Raw genomic sequence first — 20,943 nt, forward strand, 5'->3', positions numbered from 1 at the left:
TTTGGCTCTTCACTACCGCCAATGGGCCTGTTCACATCAAGACCTTGCCAACCACACTTACTTCCAACATGAAGCTCTGGTGAAACCAACTCTTTGTCCTACAGCAACCACTAGCGACAACCAGCAACATGAGATCTGAACTTTGAGATACAGCATTGCCAGCCTGTGGTGACCACCAATGTGAATCTCTAGCAAAGACTGTCCATCAAGCTTGATATGATCTTTGCATGGCAGCAATGACTGTCCATGACGTCCGACCTGCTCTTCATGCTACTGCGATGACCATATGTGACACTCTCCCTGCTCCTCTCGGCCTCCTCTACCGCAAAGTGGACTCTCCGCACTGGACTTTAGAAGATAACTTTTTCATCTGGACTAACATGGTCATTTTTTCCAGCTCATGCTCCATTGAAGTCAGCCTGAAGTTGGTACTTTCGCCCAGTCTCACACGGACAGATATCCGCGAGTGATGCTTTGTGCTTTAAGGCACTATACTTACCTTAAATCATTAAAATGGCATATCTCTGGTTTTCCTCATTAGATTTTTGTCACTCTGGTGTCAAATTATTAATTAAAATGTCACATTAATACTATTTGTGTGCTACATCAACACTTTTCACATTGGCTCTAAGTTAGGCCTGACTGCTTTTGTGTCAAGCTATCATAGGACCACGCACTGGTTAATTTATTGCCCAATTTCATGCTAAATCATTTACCAGCCTTTGTCCCACAGCTTTTTTGTTCTTTTGTTTACTAGTTCCCTCAGTATTCCCCTACCGATAGCACTAGTTGCTCCCTTTTGATTTTCTTGATTTTCAGCTCCTGTTCACCTATTAGTCACCATTCTTCTTTAAAATGGCTTCTTCCTGGCTTCCCGTCCTCCCTTTCATTTATGGCCTATTATGTCAGATAAATCTCAGGGAGTATGAATGCTATGGTGGGATTTAATTATACTGGTAGTGTTTTTGTGCAACTGCTCCTACTTACCTATGGTAACCATATTGCTTACCAATACTTGATTATATCATGTTACACTTTGTACTACCATAAGAACCCTAAATACCAGAATCAAGCTGCTTCTCTAGCTCTTAAAAATATTTCACCTTCTCCTGGGACTACCTTGAATGCCGGCATACACCCTGTTGTAGGATCAGACCTCCAAAGAGCACAGAGAAGCTGGATCTGATATGTTTTTACAAGTTAGCTTATAACAACAGCCTACTATTGGCCAGCACACAAGCCTGAATTGAAGAAACAGACAGACTGTGAATCACATATAGTCCGCAATGTTTGTGGAGATTATGGCCCCGATTTATCATGCTTCTACACAGCACAACACAGCAAGCCATCTTGGTGAAAGGGCAGGAATGTGCCATATTTAACAATACACGGTGCATTCCTGTCCTTTCAGTCATGGTGCGTCATCGTGCAAGGGTGGAGCAACAAATTTTGTGCTGATAGCACAAAATGACGGATTTCTATTTTGTGTAATTGTGAGTTATTTTGCTGTGATGTTACATGTATATATGAAAGGAAATTACACATATTTCACACACCCCTAATGCCCATGAGGGAATACCCTTAATTGGTAAACCATATTGTTTTTGTTAGGATAATTTTTGGTTCGGGGACTGTAGAAAATAGGTAACAGTGATTATATGGTCATCAACTTTAGACCACTCATTGTTCAGTGCTCTTGAATTTAGGAATTGTGTAGATGGTCTTATCAGGATTGTTCCTTTGAGTTTTTTTAAAGGCCTCTCTTTTTGCCTTGTTTGGCTGTATTGCCTGTGCCCGCAGTAGATTTTGCCAGCAATGCTTGTTCGTTTACAGTAAATGTCCATAATTCATTTACTACTTTTTGAATCTTTGGATGTTAGTGAATGACTTCACCATGTAGACATGGGTTATTCATAATATTTTCTCGACTCCCTTTTCCCTGTTCCTTAAACCCCTCCTTATCTCAAATGTCAATGTAGTGAGGAGTGGTTGATGCCTTTTTTGAATAATCAAGGTTATGGGCCTGATTACGACCTTGTCAGATAGGATACTCCATCACAAACATGGCAGATATCCCGCCCATCGTTTTACAAGTTCCATAAGATATAATGGAACTTGTAATACTGCAGGCGGGATGTTGTGATGCAGTTTCCCATCCGCCAAGGTTGTAATAAGGCCTATGTATTGTCTGAAGATGTGTTTAACTATAAAGACATTTTGCCCACGCATGAATCTGTGGATAAACCTGCTGATTTATTTCACTTTGGTACAGGAAATCTAAACATACTTTCATGGAATTTGATACGTTTTACCCCAAAGATAGCAAATCACACCTGGCTAGACATGATTAAATTGGCTGATATTATTTTTAAGAAACTTGGTCTACTACAGCACACTACTTAAATAGTTTTGCCAATTTTGCTGTGCCTGCCTCAGGAAGAGCAAAAGGAGATCTCTTGGCTCCAGTAGCAAATATACTTAATTGTCAAGTCAGACACTTATCTGTAAATTCCCCCAGTAATCAGACTCTGATGTTAACATGTTGCAAAAGTTAAATTAAGTGGATAGCTTTCTGAATTCAGGGTTGTTGGTAGATGGGAGTAAGGGTGTTACTCTGATGGGGAATATATTAATTCCCACATTACTCAATACAGATGATGGCATTTTAATGGCAAGGACAGGAAATCATCTGAAAAAATGTCTTGATGGATTTGTATCATTTACTGATGGTCGGTACCTTTGTTCCTAAGGTGCAAAGTCTTTTGTTATGACTGTGGGTCTGACTCATAGTAGAACTAGTAATTATGCCATTAAGACTCATTCCCTCAATGAAATCCAGTCATTTTAGTATTTAGATAGTGTTTTTGGTGTATTATGGTGTTTTCAACATCTTGCAAATATATGTATACACCAACGAGACCCGCAAGTGCTCGGGCTATTCAGCAAGTCGGTCTGAGTCAGGCCCCAGATGCCTTAACATAAATTCACAAGTTCCTCATGATACATTGAAACACCCAGATGCTCTTGGTTGCTGCAGTCTTTTATTACAGAAACTTGCCATTTTTGGAAATTAGGGACTGTAGCAATAATAGATATACCATTCAGCTCTAGTTTCAGAGCAGTTCAATGTACTATTCCCACTCCAGTCTGTGCAACAGTAGGGAAAGAGCTGGACTTCTGAGGGGTAAGATTTACTATTCCCACTCCATTCTGTGCAACAGTAAAGAAAACATTGGACTTCAGAAGGATTAAATTTACTATTTCTCTCATGAGTCCATTTTAGCGCTTTGCTTGGGCACACTTATTTTAGCTTCGGGCCCGCGACCTGCGCCATTTACCTAGTTAATTTTCATTTATTCCTTTCATTATTTTAGCATGGCTTAATTTTAGCAGTGAAGTTTTATTATTTTTTTATCCATTGCTTTTTCACAGAGGATTGTGATTACTTCCTTCTGCACGGCATTCTCATCTTGTGCTCTGCTCAAGGCAATATATGATAATCTACCAACCAAGTATTGCCTTCCCAAGAGTACGTAGTCCACATTAAACAGAAAAGACGTATTATCACGTCAGACCAGTTCTTAGAAAACAATACGGTTTATTATAAAAACACCATGCCAGCACATTGAAACCAGAGGGGACTTTCCAGCAACCCATCTTATGCTGTACCATGTCATCGCAGCTCTACTGAATTGGACCTCCTTGCTCCAGCCACCTTGGAGAACTGCCAACAGACTACAGGCAAATGACCCCTGCTTAATATTCAGGTATGGAGCGAGGACTTACTTTCAGAGACTAGTATGGGCAGATAAGGACTATCACTGATACACTTTCAGGTAGAAGCTAGAAGTGTGGGTAGGGATTTAGATTCACTAGTGTGACAGGATGCTGTAACGTTTTATTTGTTTCACACTCTTGGTCAAAATAATACTTGTATTGTATTTCATTTTCCTAATAATCACAGCTCATGCTTTATTACATAGAATGCAGTTGATTCCGTAAAATATATTGAAACCTCTCCTGCATTTCTCTGTCTCTCTTGTATGTATGAGGCCATGTGCAAATGAGAGAATGGGGGTAAAATCAGTTTTACTATGACTTCCCTGAGGAGTCAGTGTCATGTGTTAGTCTGCCACAAATAACCTTTACTTTGTAGGTTTCTGTGAGGTGCTGCTAGCTAGCCAAAAGGGTTAGGCTGACAGCTGCCAAATGGTGTGCAATTGACTCAGTCCCCCACATGCGTTGGTGCTGCTGTCCAAAAGCAGAAGTTTAATCTCTTTGGTGAGAGTCCTACAACATTCCAACTCACATCTCTGCAGCAGTAGGGAAAGTGTTGAGCTTTGGAGGGATTACATTTACTATTCCCATGCCAATCTGTGCAATAGTAGGAAAAGCGCTGGACCTCATGGATGGGATAAAATGTACTATTCCCACTCCAGTCTGTGCAAAAGTAGGGAAAGTGTTGGACTTCGGAGGGGTAAAATTTACTATTTCAACTTTAGTCCATGCAACAGTGTTCTGGACTTCAGTGGGGTTAAGTTTACTTTTCCCACTCCACTCTGTGCAATAGTAGGGAAAGTGTTGGGCTCTGGAGGGGTTAAATTTATTATTCCCAGTCCACTCTGTGCAACAGTAAGGAAAATACTAAACTTCAAACACATTACATATTTAAATGAATCTATTATTCACAACAAATAAAAAACTTTTAATATGAGCTTTATTAATTAACAAAAACAATATGTATATATAAACATACACAACTCATAAACAATTTACATGATCAATAAACAATTTAATAATTACTTATAAAAAACAAAGTTATTTATGTATTATTTAATTAACTTTGCACACTATACCCATGCAGCCCACACTAAAAATACAATTAAAATGAATAAGAATAACACAATTAACATAATTAGTAATCAATTAAATAATTATTAAAAAAATTAATATGTAATTGTTAATTATTACTTAATTATCTTTCCACCCTATACCCTTTCAAACCCAGCACCCTGCACCTAATATATAACTCAAAAAATGTAATTGGTACACAATTTACATAATTAATAATCAATTGATTAATGAATAATAACTTACAAATTAATTGTTAATTATTACTTAATTGACTCCCCACCCTATAGCCATACAAATCTAGCCGCCCACACCTTACATAGAACTTAAAAGGATATAATAATTATTTCATAATTTGCATAATTAATAATCAATTAAATAATTAAGAAAATAAATAATTGTTAATTATTTCTTAATTAACTTCCCACCCTATACCCCTACAAACCCAGCAGCCCACTACAACACTATACACTGCTATTAGCAATTAAATTCAAATCAGTTATAATTACTAAGTATATTTAAAAATATTATTAACAATTAATCAAACAATATTAACACATACAATTAATATATGAACATAAGCACACAAAGAGGACTAAAAGACAATATTTTGGACAGCTATATTATTGAAAATTATGTTATTAACAACAATATTCTTGACAACAATGTCACTTACCTAAAAATGTGACATTTTTTACAACGATATTTCTGCATCACAATATTTTATTTCATGATGATTTTCTTTTTATATTTTATAACTCAATATTTAAAACTCTATATTTTGTACAACTAAATTCCTAACAACACATGTTTTGCCCCCTAACCACCATTCTTTTGGGGCTTTCTCAATGCTTCAAATAGTACTAGCAACATAAAATACTAAATACATTATAGATAGAATTCACAAATAATTTGAACACATGCTGGTGGTACAGCAACAGGGGGGTACCTACAAAAATTCTAACTGTGAGTGCAATGAACAGTATAGGATTGAGAGACTAAATAGGTAATAGAAGAGAAAAAAATATATATTATGTTTTTTGGTAATGCAGAAAGAAATTCTTATTATACAGGCAAGGTTACCTTTTAATTCATCATTATTACTATTGTCATTTGGGAGATTGGGCCAGGAAAGAAAGCTAGCTAAACTAGTCCAAAATGTGCACCTTGAGGAATTAGGTGAGCCCTGATCGGGCTGTTGGTACCCTCTGCCGTCCATGTTTCTCGGTTAGATATAGGACACCAAGTAGAGTATGCAATGAGACAACTGATCATTTCGGTGCTGAATATCAGTCTGCCTAACAACCTTTTTTATTTTTAAAGGAGAAACTTTTTTACAACTTCAAGGGATAACTATAAGATCAAAATATGTCCCATTGTGCGCCTGTCTATATATGGGGCAACTGGAAAGTGGCTGCCAGTGAAATGATGTCCAATCAGGCTTTATTGTATACCAAATAACCTACTGAGGAAGGTACTTTAATGACATCTCTATAATACGGCAAGATAATGAAAGAATATTGACAAATTACATAAAATAATGAGCAACAATAAATAAAACATCAATATCATGTACACTAAGGTGGTCATTCCGACCTAGGCGGGCGGCGGTTGCCGCCCGCCCGTCGGAAGCCGCCTGAATACCGCCCCGCGGTCAATAGACCGCGAGGGGTATTCTGACTTTCCCGCTGGGCCGGCGGGCGATCTGATTCAGATCGCCCGCCGGCCCAGCGGGAAAGCGCCTTCCACAAGGAAGCCGGCTCGGAATCGAGCCGGCGGAGTGGAAGGCGTGCGACGGGTGCAGCAGCACCCGTCGTGCTTTTCAGTGTCTGCATCGCAGACACTGAAAAGCCTAGTTGGGCCCTGTTAGGGGGCCCCTGCCGTGCCCATGCCATGGGCATGGGCACGGCAGGGGCCCCCAGGGGCCCCGCGACCCCCCCTACCGCCATCCTGTTCATGGCGGCTTTCCCGCCATGAACAGGATGGCGGTAGGGGGGGTCAGAATCCCCTCTGCGGCGCAGCGAGCTGCGCCGCCTTGGAGGATTCTAAGGGGCAGTGGAAAACCGGCGGGAGACCGCCGGTTTTCCCGTTCTGACCGCGGCCAAAGCGCCGCGGTCAGAATGACCAAGGGAGCACCGCCGGCCTGTCGGCGGTGCTCCCGCCCCCGTTGGCCCTGGCGGTAGAGAACCGCCAGGGTCAGAATGAGGGCCTAACTCTTCTACTCATGTGGTGCTTTACCGGACCTGACAATATTAAAAATGATTCAGAGCAAACAACACTGCACAAGAAAGAAAGCTCTATTACTTCAATATCACATAGAAACAGCAGTTATCTGACATGTATACAGGTCTTCCTAAAGGAGAATGTTTACAACTTAAAAGAAACTGTAGTGAACCAGAAATCTAGGAAAAGAATATAAATAACATGAGTTGTTCTAAGACAGACAATATGATTCTAAAAATGTTAATAAAGCTTTTGAAGTGGTTAAACAATACAAAATCTCTTTTGGATCAAAAATTTACAACTAATCAGATGTGTTACCATTTTTCATCAAGCCCATCATGAATTACGAAACAGTTGAAAGAAAAACTGATACTGCTACTCAATAACAATCCAACACTGCAGGATGTGATTTAAGACAATCCACAAATGTCATTTAAAAAAGGGGGAAAATTAAATTCCATTCTTTCTCAAACAGGGAATAAATGTATGAATATTAATTGTTTTCCAAAACAAAAGATTTCTGAAAATGGTAATTTTGTCTATTTGCAAACTTTGTTGTGCTTAAAAAAAATTGGGACCAGCGACCAGGACCTGTGAAATCCAACAGTGGATTACATCAATGACCTTCTCTGTAGGAACGTAGTTCTTCAGTGCTCCAAATGTGACTAAACTCAGTAAAGACTGGTCTCAGTAAGAAAGAGGAACTTCGCCACGGGCTTTAAAAACGTTTCAATTCAATTATGTAACTATGGTAACACTTTTGAGCTTGTCTTTCCTAGCAGAATCTATTAAATGTTGTTTGGTGCCCTGTCCCGTAAATAAATATGTTGTTATGACTGTACAAAAAAGGTCTTAACACATTGTCACATTACATTGGATTTCTTCTGATCAGCATAATTTACCACAATTTCACTTAACCATTTCACCTTCCATTCTTCCCAGAAAAAGGCTTTTTTCTAGTTGTTTTCATTAGCATTCCAGTTTTGCTCTTCAGCTTCTTTCTTCTGTAGCTACAGGTATCTTGTCTTGATCAATTTACTGAGGTGTTTTTAAACCATAGTTTCCTACACCTTAAAATACAGTCTCAGAAAGATTTTGCCTTATTGTCGAATCAATCAAAATTGATAATGGGTGTCATCTAAGAATAGTTACTCAAATGTAAGGATACTGAAATGTGCTAAATTGGGGCACTGCTTACCTGGGACCCTACATCACTGAACTAGGGGAACTTCTTCCTTCCATTTTATTTGGACTGTGAGCTAACTTTAGATTTTAGACCATCACACATGACCAGCCCCTTCCCTTTCCTTGCATGAAAGGTTTTATTTTTTCATATATTTCATATATTGGATATGTTACACAATGTGACCTGGTCATGTCGACAATCAGAAAACAAATTAAATTGAACAAGTAGTTCTCAGAGGGACTCACATTCTGTGCAACTTCTGTGGCTAAAAAATATCTTTTAAATTGGACCGCCTACTATGTCGTCACTTTTCCTCTTCTCCCAAGAAAGACCCAGAATTATCTGAAGACACATAAAATGCACAGTTTCCAAAACTGTTTGATAATTAGAAATTCAGTTCAATTGTAAATATCTTTTGTGGGACTTCATAATTAGGGCTAATTGTTTTAATCATACTTTTCCCCTCTCTGTAAAGGATCCCAACTCCAATGGCGTATTACACGTCATCTCCCAAAACAGACTCTGTTGTCTCATTGCATACTCCACTTGGTGTCATAGACCTACCTTCTCAGCACGGACCACAATGACTATCAAGGCTCTCTTGAAGTGACTATTTTGGACCACATTACAAGCACATACATTTTCTCCATTTTCTGATTGTTGTGGTAGGAAGCTTACCGTTTTCCTTTCCAATCATGGGTACCAACATCAACAGCTGTAAAAGAGGTACTGTTATTATCGCTTTCCACTTTTTTTCCCAACCAGGCACCCTAATTACAAAAACAATAACGATTAAATTAAATATATTTTTTTCCTTCCTCTATGACAAGAACCTCCTCCTGCCATACCCAATAATATAGTATCTATTTATTTTTCCTTTCCTTTCCTTTTCCTTTACTTGTTATTTCTCAACGTCTACCTTACTTATTGAATTTGCACTTATGATTCCTGTATGTACCCCTTGATTGTTGTACCACGAGGACATTTGTTCTCATTAGCAAGAAATTGGGTTACAGGTTAAGGTAGGGTGGAAGTCCCACTCAGGCAATAGCCGCAGTCCTTGTCAGGGGAATCACACAAAAAAACTCAATTAACCTGAGCTTAACCCTCTTGTAGCTTGGCACAAAGCAGTTAGGCTAAACTAAGAAGTAATGTGTAAAGCACTTATGCAGCACGCAAACAGTAGGAAATTGCAAACACAACACAAGAAATATCCCAAATCAATTTAGCAAAATAGAGTGAATTTTAATAATTCAAATGATCCCAGAATAAGACAAAACGAATCAAGGTCACAGGAGACATGCAGTTTAAAATCTGGGAAACAATGCAGCCCTTCGTCTGTAGTGTCCACATGTCAAGGAGTGTACTGAAGAGTAGCTTAGGAAGTGCAATATTTATACCTGGTGCCATCCTTTGAAGTGGGTGAATTCTCTATACTACCCCATATCTGGTTCTGGAAAGTTCTTCCCATCCTTTGTCAAGGCTCCAATGAGTCTCGAGTGACAAAAGCCAGGACAGGCCTAGTGTCAGATTCCTTTGTTGGTGCAGGAGGCAAGGTTCTTTGAAATGTAAGGGTACAGCTCCACCCCCATCCATCCTGTCAGGATGGCCCATCCTATCCACACCTAAGTCCCTTTGTGTGACTGTCTGGCAGAAATACACAAACCCAAACAGTGCAGCCATTCACAGTCATGTGACCCAGGACACTGGCAGAAGGCAAAAATGTTTAGAAAATGCCTACTTCTAAAAATTGATTTTTTAGAATTGTGACTTAGAATCCAACTTTACCATAAAATATGATTTTAAATTACAATTCATTTGAGTGTAAACACCATACCTCTACCTGCTCGCGATCAAGTCTTATCAGTTACTAAATGTAATATGGTAACCAAATGTTAGCGATAGGCCTTACAAGAGTGAAAAGCACTTTAGGAGATTTTACTGCCAGGACATGTAAAACCTAAGCACACATGTCCTACCTTTTAAAACATTGCACCCTGCTTATGAGCATTTAAGGCATACTTTAGGGGTGACTTATATGTTTAAAAAAGGAAGGATGAGCTTTGCAAAAGGTGTATTTTATCAGGTGAGTAGAATTTAATAATGTAGTACTATTTACTAGGGACTTACAAGTAAACTAAATGTGCCAATTAGGTGTAAGCCTTTGTTACCATGTTTGAAGGAGAAAGCACAAGCCCTGTTGCACTGGTTAGCCGTGTTAAAGTACATAGAGTGATACCGCCAACAAAAATGAATTCAGCAAAACAGGAGGAGTTAAAACAAAAAGTCTGAGGAAAAACCAGGACAAGGATGCAAGGGCTAACAACCTTATTTATGAATTCACTATATAATGTTTTTAGTATTGTACATTAATGTTAATATTTGCAGCCTTAAAAAGCCCTGAGTGTATGACACTATTGGGGAAAATGTGTGTTTGCAGTAAACTCTTGACGTGACAACAAATCTTTGAAGTTTTAAAATTATCCATAACTAAAACTTCCAAAAATGTATACCAATAATAAAGCGTAGTAATAGTATAAAACAAACAGCACTTTCTTATTTTTAATTATCTTGAAGAGTGTAACAAACAACCATACTTATGATTACTGAAGTACTCTTGATATCTATTTCCACTTTAGCTATGAATTGAAATTGTCAGTGGGGTAAAGAGACCCCACTGAAAACAGATACTATCCTTAATACATGAAGGCTGGGCATTGACATTTTCAACCCCTATTTTCTTTAGACACTTAAAAGCAGTCCTCCATGACGCTCTAGATGTTCTAGCTCTGTGCCTTATTGGAGACACTGGATATATACATTTTTTAAAACAGCTGAAGATGTGAAGATGTTAATTGCATGCCTTTGGAGACTGACTAGTGTGCCTTCCCATGAGGAATGTCTTTCATTAATCTTTCTCATGGGCTTTTACAGAGTGCAGGGTCAGGTAGGAAAGTCTCACATAACACTGAGGGGAAAATACTGGGTTCATAGTGCCTTTTACACAGGACACCATCCTATTGGGTAGTAGATGCGTATACTGGGAGCACACCCTGAGATTGCTTTCAACGGCGCATGCAGGCCTGAATTTATAGATTTTGCCACAAAACTGCACAAACGCAGTTTTGCAGCAAAAAGTATAGCGCTGGCTTGAGCCATTCCACAGCACCAGCCTGGCGCCATATTAAAGGAATGGCGCAAGCCGGCGCTAAACTTGGGCTAGCGTCTTCAAAAAATACGCTAGCCGGGTGGGGGTGGTGGTAGGAAAGGAGGGGGTTGTGCGTCAAAAAATGACGTTAGCCTCGTTAGAGGCAAAAAAATGCCTCTAACCAGACTAGCGCCATTTCCTGGCTCACAACCACCAGAAATCTGACACCTGTCTTAGGAAAGACAGGAGTCATGCCCGCCATCCAATGGCCAGCACAGGGGATGGCCATTGCACCCTGTGCCATTCAGGCGGCCCCAAGCTAGGGCCCCTAATGGCATTTAAAAAAATAAATAATAATACTTACCAATACTTACCTGGGATGGGGGTCCCCCATCCTCCTTGTGTCCCTCTGGTGTGTCTGGGGGTGTTCCTGGAGTTTGGGGAGGGCATCTGTGGACCCATTCCATGGTGTTTAACCATGGTAAGGGGTCCACAGGCCCCCTAACGCCTGGTCTGACCCACACATTAAATAATGGTGCAAAGCAGGCTTTGCATCATTATTTAGCCCCTCCTCCCACCCTTGCGTCACTTTAGCACAGGGGGATAAATATGAGGCTATGAAGATAGCACCATTTTTTAGACGGGAATGCCTGCCTTGCATCTCAGTGTGCTGCTGTTCTTCCCCTGCCATCTACCTTTTGACCACCTATACTAGCTCCCTACAGATTGGCTGGTCGTCAGCAAGGGACATTATCTTTGTATGTTTGGTTTTGTATAATCTGTTATAAATATGGAGTGCAAAAACAAGAATTTACTTTACTTAACTCCTTATTATGGTTGCGTGAAATTGTGTACTTTTTTTACAAACAATTGTAAAAAAAATGGTAAAATTAAGTATAAATTAGGCGAAATGGTGTTCGGAGTAGCAGGAGAAAGAAATGAATGTAAGGGCGTAACTTTTGATTTAAAAGTTAATTAAGGTACTGACAAAGGGGCTGATTTGTGAAGAAAATGTTTCTAGCGACACCTTTTCTGCTTGATTGTATCTCCTGCAAGACATTATTTTCGTCTACCAGTCCTCTGCAGCAAAAATGTGTGATATTTTGTGCTGGTGAAATTGGTAACAGTATGCATTATTTGTGTAGTGCACCGTTGTGAAAATTACGTGAGCATAACAGAACATTTCACACAACCCTATTCTTCATACTTATATGTCTTTGGCTGGCTGAGGTATGTGCATTTGCCCTTATTGATGTATCCTCCATAAAACTATTCCTTTCATTCTTTCCTATGCTAGTTCTGCTTGCTTCATCTTTACTGACTGCAGATTATACCTCCAGCCTCCTTCCCATTTCCTCCCACCCTCACTCGGCCAGTGTCTCCCTGTTCGTGTAGCGTTCCCGGTGTAAGCATACCATTTTATTTCAAAGATTTACATCAAAGTTCAGATATTTTGATACAGTTGTAGCTCTGTTAATAATCTCCATTGTGATGCTGTCACTCTAAGTAGTATGCAAAATCCCCCTATTACTTTGAAGTCTTTGTAGAAATTTCTAGTTAGAAATATCTTAACAAATGATTCACCCAAGATTAATGTACAGTATTTGGTGTCCTTTGTTTTCAGGATGAATAGAATTCTTTCGATTTCCCACAGGTACCTCGTGGATGCTGGAAATCTTGAGCCTTATCCGGAATAACGGGGATCCAACCTGGGCCCGAACTGTCCCTAATTGGCTGCGATGTCCTTGGTATGAAACAGTGGAAGGGCAAGAGCAAATGAAGGATGTTGAGCCTCCTCGAGCAATATGCTCACACCTTCCCCATCAGCTGTTTGCAAAGTCGTTCTTCAGTTCCAAAGCAAAGGTATATAGTGCTATCTAAGAAGTAGTGGTTGCACTTGCATAAATCAACAATATGTGTGTGAAAGTTTAAGAATTACAAATTTCCACTATAAACTTCATTGATTGCTTTGATGTTTGATTTATAGTCTTGGTCTCACACATCTACTGTAATATTAATTAATTCAAAACATATTAATTATTCACCAAGCCATCTCATAAACTTCAATGGGTAAACGGAATTAGTGGTTATACTGTCTTGCATTTCTATGTGAAGAAACACATTTTGTCATAAAATTTTATAATAAATAGATCATGTCTATAGCCATAGTGTTTGGATATTTCATAAGAAGCAACCATGTGCTCTACTAATTAGCATCATCATGATCATTGGTTTGCCCCATAATCAACTCAGCCCTGTTGCATAATGGATAAGCTTTGCCACAAGCCGAAATGTGCAAGAGAAGCAGTCCTTTTAGTGGAAGCACACAAATATGACTGAATCAAATTCTTTACACAGGGGAACCGACACGTGGGTGGAGCCTAAGTCCCATTCTCAGTAGTATTCTGAAAGCTCTGTTTTGTTGGTCATATAAGGTCAGGTAACAATTGCGCTGTCTGATGGGCTCTGTGTCTGATGGCATAGATAACCCTGAAAAAAAACTGACTGGCATGTGCGGTGCTTATATGCATCTCCCACCATTGTTTCCAATCAATGTAGAACTACACAGGGCCACCTACCGGTGTGCAAGAGTACTGATTTAGAATTATTCCAGATCCAGCCTGACACCTAGGGTATATTCACAAGGTGATGAATCTGTGGTAAAATAGAGTATCTACCAGAAAAAGCATTGCAGAAGGTAAGTAACTTGTTCTTCTTGGTCCAGTTTTTAGAGCTGTAGTAGGAAGGACTTCAGGACACCAATGGTAAATGACCTCCGTTGGAACCAAGTAGCTTCTCTCTGCTCTGTGCTTCCTCCCCCCACCCCCCCCACAGCCCCCCCAATGAAGTCTGGAGCAACTGAAGTGGGATCTACAAGCTCCAGTTCCAACTGTCTTTAATAGAACAATAAGTTCAGTTTGTGTGCAGTATTACCTCCACAATGCAAGGGAAAATACAATTTTGGAGGAATTTGAGCTTCACAGCTTGTCCTTAGGTCAATTGAGGGACCTATGCTTGAAAAGAGCATGCAGCCCACCCGGAATCAAGGATAGGGAGATTCTTGTTGGTTTTGTTAAGGTTCAATAAGAGAAACTCTATAGTAAAGTAGAAACTGAGATAGAGTTTGGGGAGAAGATGACCAAGGGAGAATGTTGTAGTGTCAAGCTCTCTTAGGTCCCTTACATAGGCTTTCTCCAGACACACCACAAAATTGTCCCCATATTAGTTTTTCAGTATTTCCCTGAGACAAACTCCCTCCCTCTCATCAATTTCAAAGGTACAAATGACATCAACTCTAGGAGTAATTCCCTTGGGTTGGTATGCTGACTGATGCCCCAAACTTGCAGTTGGCTTTCCAGAAAACTAAATCAGAGGGACAGGAGTACGCCAGTGAGTTTGAGAGGCAGAAGTTGTGATTTACTCTCCAGGGGCAGGAGGAAAGAAGGCAGGAGAGACAGGAGGAATTGGACAGGGAAAGGGAAAGAATAGCCTTAGAGAAGAAAACTCTCAGGATAGCAACAGAGATAGCTACATCTGGGAAAGGTGATTCCAACTCCTGCTTTGCATGTGTACTTGCAAGAGGTTCCACAAGTGCTTGTGAATATGTGTGTGGTAGGCCAGAATATTTTGGAAAGGGTTTTGAGTTTTGAGATAGCTTGTCCAACCAGGCTTTGTATAATATTCCTATGATAGCCACTGTTATGGGTCACTTGCTCAAAAAAGGAACAGTAGACAATGGGAGAATGGATGTAGCTGATCAAATGCACTATGAGTGAACGATGGAAGTCTGATCTGACAGTCTTACCTGAAAACATTTCAGTATCTTCAGAGATTCAAAAAAATCAAGAGTGCAGATGGTGGTGTGTTTGAAATTTGGATTCATGGTCTGTTACCTGATTGGAATGAGAGGGATATAGCCAAGGTTTTCCAAGTCAAAAAATTGATATTGGTGATAGAGTGACTCAAGTAGAAGTGCACTATCCCACAGAGGGAGTAACTGTCTAACATGACAGCAAAGGCTCCAGAGACTCTAGAATTGTTAGCTGAAAAGTGGATAGCTAACAGGGTTAACAAAGGCTTTCAACCAAAGTGAGAGAGGAACTTTAAACAGACTGGTCCTAAACTAGAGAGTAAGAGCCAGAGCAATTCCCAGGAGTCAAAGGGAGGACACAGGCGAAAAGGAAACTGAGTTCCAAGATACAAATGCAAGGAATTGGGAGGACAGGAAACTTCGTCCGAGCCCAAAGTGATTCCTTGTCACAGATGTCACACAAAGGGGCTCTGCTAAAAGGACTCTCTGCTTACATTTCCTTTCCCAGATGTACCTATCAGAGCAAGAGTGTTGACTATTGCTTTAAGGGAGTGTCCTACAGGGTCCTGTTGTGCTCACCCTAGTAGCAAGGGACTCTTGGCAGGGTCAATCAGATGTTCTTTTGCACATCCCATCCACGGAGTTTGTGTTGGAAGCTAGTATCAATGCAAAGAAGGTTCCTGCACTAGGGATAAACGTATTACAGGACTATGGTTGAGTAAAAGTATTTCAAACCTGAAGAGATTCTCCATGCTACCAATAACACAGGCTTGGTAGCCAGTTGGGATGGCAAGGGGTACCCATTTGCGTGGGTTGTGACAGAAGATAAAACAAGGTGCTGGGTGTTTCTTGGGGCATAATGAAGTACCAGTCTCAAGACCCGAAGGCTATAATGGCTTTAATTACTTCAGTTGTGTTCAGCAGCACAGGCTACACCTAAGTCTCAGGAAGAAGCTGGAACTATCCAGATTTACCATGACTACAGAGTAGTGAGCGGATTAGGGAATACTCAGCATGCATCACTCCTGCTCCATAAAGGAAGAAGGATGAGATACCCAAAATGAACCAGGTGTTGAAATCTGGGTCACTGAGATCATTGCAAGAGCTGTAGGGTTTGGTAGGTGCTTGAAGTGTTTGGAAAGAAGACCAGAAACAGGTCAGAAATTGAGTGGTCAGAAGGCATCATTTGGGGGCTGCTTTACAGTGAGCTCATGAATTATGACCCAATAGCTAGCAAGAAGGTAGTGGTTCACCTACTACTCAGATATTTCTTGTTCTCACTGGCCCACAACCGTGATTTTAACTGGACACTTGGGCATAAAATGACCCAGGCTAGGTTGGGCTATTTGTTCTAGTGGCCAGGAATATGTAGAGACACAGAGAGGTTCTGTAGCACCAGCCCTACTTGTCAGTTGAATGGCTGAAGGACTGCCACTTTGCTGGACTGCTGCTTTGCTGCACTTCTGCCTTGCTGTGCTGCTTGCTGCCTGCTGTCCCCTTGCCTGGGTGAGAATGACTGGACCTGCATCACTTGAACCCAGAGTGACTCCAAGGGCTAGCTGGCTGGCCTCCTGATCTGAAGTCTCAGGGACATAAAATACTTCTAACCACCCAGCATCTGCCCCTGGACTCTGCTATATGTGAGTCTGTTCTGCCAAGTGGTGCCACCTCAGGCCTGACCCCTTGGAAGTGCACCTACTATACTTCTCTAGCAGAACAACTGCATCCTCTATGCATTCCTGTGCAGAACCGATGCATCTCTTTGGCTGAGCAGTGCATCCTCCAGCAAAACTGATGCATCACCGCTGCTGCGTGGATTGAACTTGGTGCAGAAGACTTGCATTGCTCATCTTGGTATGGCACATCGCTTTCCGAATCACCACTGTGCAATGCTTTTTCTGGCAGAAGCTCCGTGCATAACTTGTTGACGGCAGCCTCATAGACGATGACAAAACTCTGCATCACAGATTCACTGCTTATCGGAACCTACTCATTACCTTGACTGTCAAGAGGATCCTCGATGTCGACACAATAGGACCTCACACCACAGCCTTGTGCATCTCAGAAATGACGTTTTGCCTTGGCTGCGCGATACGAATCCTACCTGTGCCTAACGAAGTCTCTGTAGCCGACCTGCCCTCCATCACAGTCGGCCTGAACTTTTGACTTTACCCCAGTTTGGTGCGAGATATCCCCAATAGCGATTCTTGTTATTGGTGCTATTTTTAGAAACAACTTTGAAATTCAATATCTCCACTTCCACTTCTTGGATGACCTAGAGGGCCATAAACCAAGAGTGCCATCATAGAAAACATCAGACTACTGCCCCTGTTAAACCCGCTATTATATGAAGACCCACACCTTTGCGCTGACATCTTGTGTATGTGCCGAGTGCAGATGTCAGTTCACTGAGAGTTTGATACCTGTATAGTGGCAGGACTCTGTGTGTGAGTTTGAATATTGAAGTCAGTTAGATCCATTATTGATGCATTTGGTTTAGCAAGGCACAAGATAAGACATGAGCACAGCTTCCCCTGACTGTAATAGTTTACTGGACCCACCATGTTGTATTCATGCACCAATACTGTTCAGAGGAGGAGCTGCGACGAAGACGAAAAGCATGGGCTGTGCCAATAACAACTTAGATCTGTGAGATCATCAGGCAGGTATTGCAAGGCTTCACCTGCAACTGAAACAGAAGACTGAAATGTGATCCAAGGAAATCAGGTTCCAGGACATGAGACATTCTTCCCAAACAAAACTTGGGATAAGAACTATTGAGCTGAGTTTCACACCAAAACCTGTGTACCTTGGACTCAGTTACTATGTTCACCCATTTGGGCAGAGAACACTGTAACAGGGGTGTGTAATAGAAACTGAGATCACAACCAAGGATACAACTCTGTATTTGCTAATCTAATTGAACTATGGAACATTTAAGGCTGCTCTGTGATTAAAGTATTTAATTTACGAAAGGATACACACTAGGAAGAACATTGAGTTATTGGCAACCACCCAAAAGGTAATGGAAGGAATGCATGCAATAAGTTTAACCAATGGCATGCCAACCCATTGTTCCTTTTCCCACCATGCTGCCTGAGATTAGAACCAACCACATGCAAATCAGTCTTGATTCTGCTCCATTAGGAACAGTCCAGCCTGAACTGCCAAGCCAGGTCCTCTATGAACTGGAGCACAAGCAATCCAAAACTGGTTCCAGCCTGACTGGGCCTTTTCTTCAGTTGCCTGTAGATTGGCTGAGTGGCAGAGTGAGCAAGAGACCCACGTCTGGGCACCCCCCTGGGCACATATGGTGTTACATCAAACACGCAAAAGGTAATGGAAAGAATAGTTGCACTAAGTCTATCCACTGCTAATTGCTTCGGGTAGCATTCCAATCCATTTTTCTTTTGCACAGCTTGCCACCTCACATTAGATAAGCCATATACAAATCAGTCTTCATCGTGCTTCAATAGGAACACTCAAGCCTAATCTACCAAGTCAGATCCTTTCTGAACCAGAACACACATAAGTATCTGGCTGATTGGTCCTCTTCAGTCGAATGTAGCTTGTTTCAAGTGCCACAGTGAACAAGGGACCCATGCCTGGGCATACCATTGTCCACTTAGCGCATTATATAAAAAACACAAAAATATGATGGGAGGTGAGGTGCATGGTGGGCGAAAGAACAATAGTGAAATGGTATCCTAAACGATTGCCAGCAATTGGACTTAGTGCAAGCATTCCTCCCATCATCTTTTTTGTGTTTCAATACATTATTGTGTCTCTTTATTGACTTTCATTTTGAGCTCTTGCCCCCCACACTGCTCCCTGAAATGCCTGTGACTGTTCCCCCTTGCTAGCCTGAGAGTCAAGTGTGGAAAGGGTTGGACAAATTATTGTAACTCCTAGGCTTGTTGAAGGCAAAGCAAGTGTGTTTACTCCGCAATTCCATAATGAAAAACAATCTGAAATCCATTGTGAAGGTGAATGCATCTTTGATCTATTGGAGCGCAATCTGTATATGACTGTGATGAGTGGGTTCTTTCTTGTCCCTTCCCTCTGCCGATTTTGTCTCTGGGGCTTACCTCTATTCAATGGGGGAGGGAGGCCATGCGGCCCACCTCCATGGTCCAAACTCGGCCCTGGGAACCACATCCCCCGGTGCCCGTTCATCTCTCCTGGGTGTCCCCCAGTGCACCCAGTGTGTAATGGGACCGCTGGGGAGCCTCAAGGTGCCCGTGGTCCAAGCCGGCTCCCCGGCTCCTACGGAAGATAAACATGCAGCTCCTTGTCTGCAAAAGCAATAATTTCATCGCAGACACGTGGGCAGGGAAAGAGATTAAACCTCTGCTTCCAGCAAGTGAGAGCACTTTGACATTTCTCGCCTGCTGTCAAAGCTCCCACCAAATCAGAGCAAACAACTGTGTGCCGGGGATGGCACCCCAGGACATAGCAGGGGCCAGCCCTAGGGGGTGACTGTCCCCAGGGCCATGTATGGCTCCATGAGTGGGGGCACACGCCCCCCCCCCCATGTTTGACAGCCCCAGGGAGGTGGTGGTCCCCGGGGCAAGGGGTCCACATCGGACCCACTTCATCATATTAGATATCAGCCCTAGAGAGGTGGTGGTCCCCGGGGATGGAGGCTGGGGGACATGGTCCCCCTTCATGATAACAAATTGCCCCAGGGAGGTGGTGTTCCATCAAGCATAATTTTCATATTTAGCGACAGGGAGGTTGCGGTCCCCATGGCTTTGGGGGAGGCCTTATGAGCCTCTTCCATTTGAAAACAATATTGCCCTGGGGAAGTGATGGTCACCAGGGCTGCTGGGGTGCTGTGTGGCCACCATTAATTGTAACAAATTGTCCTGGGGAGTTGGTGGTCCCGCCCACATAAATTTCATTTTTAGCCACATGGAGGTGGTGGTCCCTGGTCTGTGGGGAAGGCCTTATGGGCCTCCTCCATTTTAAATAAAGATTTTGCCCCAGGAGGTGGTGGTCTCCGAGGTGCGAGGGGGCCATGTGGCCCCGCATATTTCTGCATTATAGCCCCAGGGAGGTGGTGTTCCTTGGGGCTAATAGAACCCAAGGAGGTGAGCCCCATGCACTTGCCTTCTCTTTCAATGCTGCAATGATCCCGGGACCTGGCCCACCTGTGGGTAAAATTACAAAATGGGTGGGAGAACGCCTTTTTACAAAAAAATATGTCAGAAAGATATGCGGACCGGCAGATTTTCCTGAAATTTGAAAAAAAAAATGTTTTAGCCCTGACGGGGTCCGTGAGTGTTCCCTAGACCAAGGCTAGTGGTTCAGGTTGATCCTACCCTGGCCCTTTTCTTTTTTTAAAATTATTTTTGTGTGACTTGGCTGAAGCCAATTCCCAAGATGGCTTCCAACACTGTATTGTTGAAGTGTTGGCAGCCAATCAGATATCATCATGGGGACACGTGGATCCGCGGAGGATCTGTGTCCCTACATACCAATATTTTTTTAATCTCTAACTACTCCAAAACTACTGAATAGGTTTGCACACAATCACAAAAAGCATGCTTTCTGACCAAGAGCTAGCTTTCTGTCAAATTTGGTTTAATTCCGTCCAGCGGTTCAGACTGTAGTCGTGGGAAAATGCATGGGGAAAGTGTGTGTATGTATATATATATATATATATAAGGCGTTGTATACCGAAACGCATTGGATGTCACCAAGGTGCCTGTCTAGATCATG

The 20,943-nt window shown here is 41.7% G+C and overlaps 1 protein-coding gene across 4 annotated transcripts in view; it reads left to right on the forward strand.

The window, feature by feature from the left end:
- LOC138246238 (sulfotransferase 2B1-like) overlaps positions 1-20,943 on the forward strand; it is a 361,323-nt gene that overhangs the window by 185,909 nt on the left and 154,471 nt on the right. For all 4 annotated transcript variants that reach the window (XM_069200642.1, XM_069200640.1, XM_069200639.1 and 1 more), the window contains one exon: positions 13,063-13,271. In XM_069200642.1, coding sequence (XP_069056743.1) covers positions 13,063-13,271 — 209 coding nt within the window. The remainder of the gene's footprint in view (positions 1-13,062; positions 13,272-20,943) is intronic.

Source organism: Pleurodeles waltl, chromosome 7 (genome assembly GCF_031143425.1).
Source record: "Pleurodeles waltl isolate 20211129_DDA chromosome 7, aPleWal1.hap1.20221129, whole genome shotgun sequence".
Classification (NCBI taxonomy): Eukaryota; Metazoa; Chordata; class Amphibia; order Caudata; family Salamandridae; genus Pleurodeles; species Pleurodeles waltl.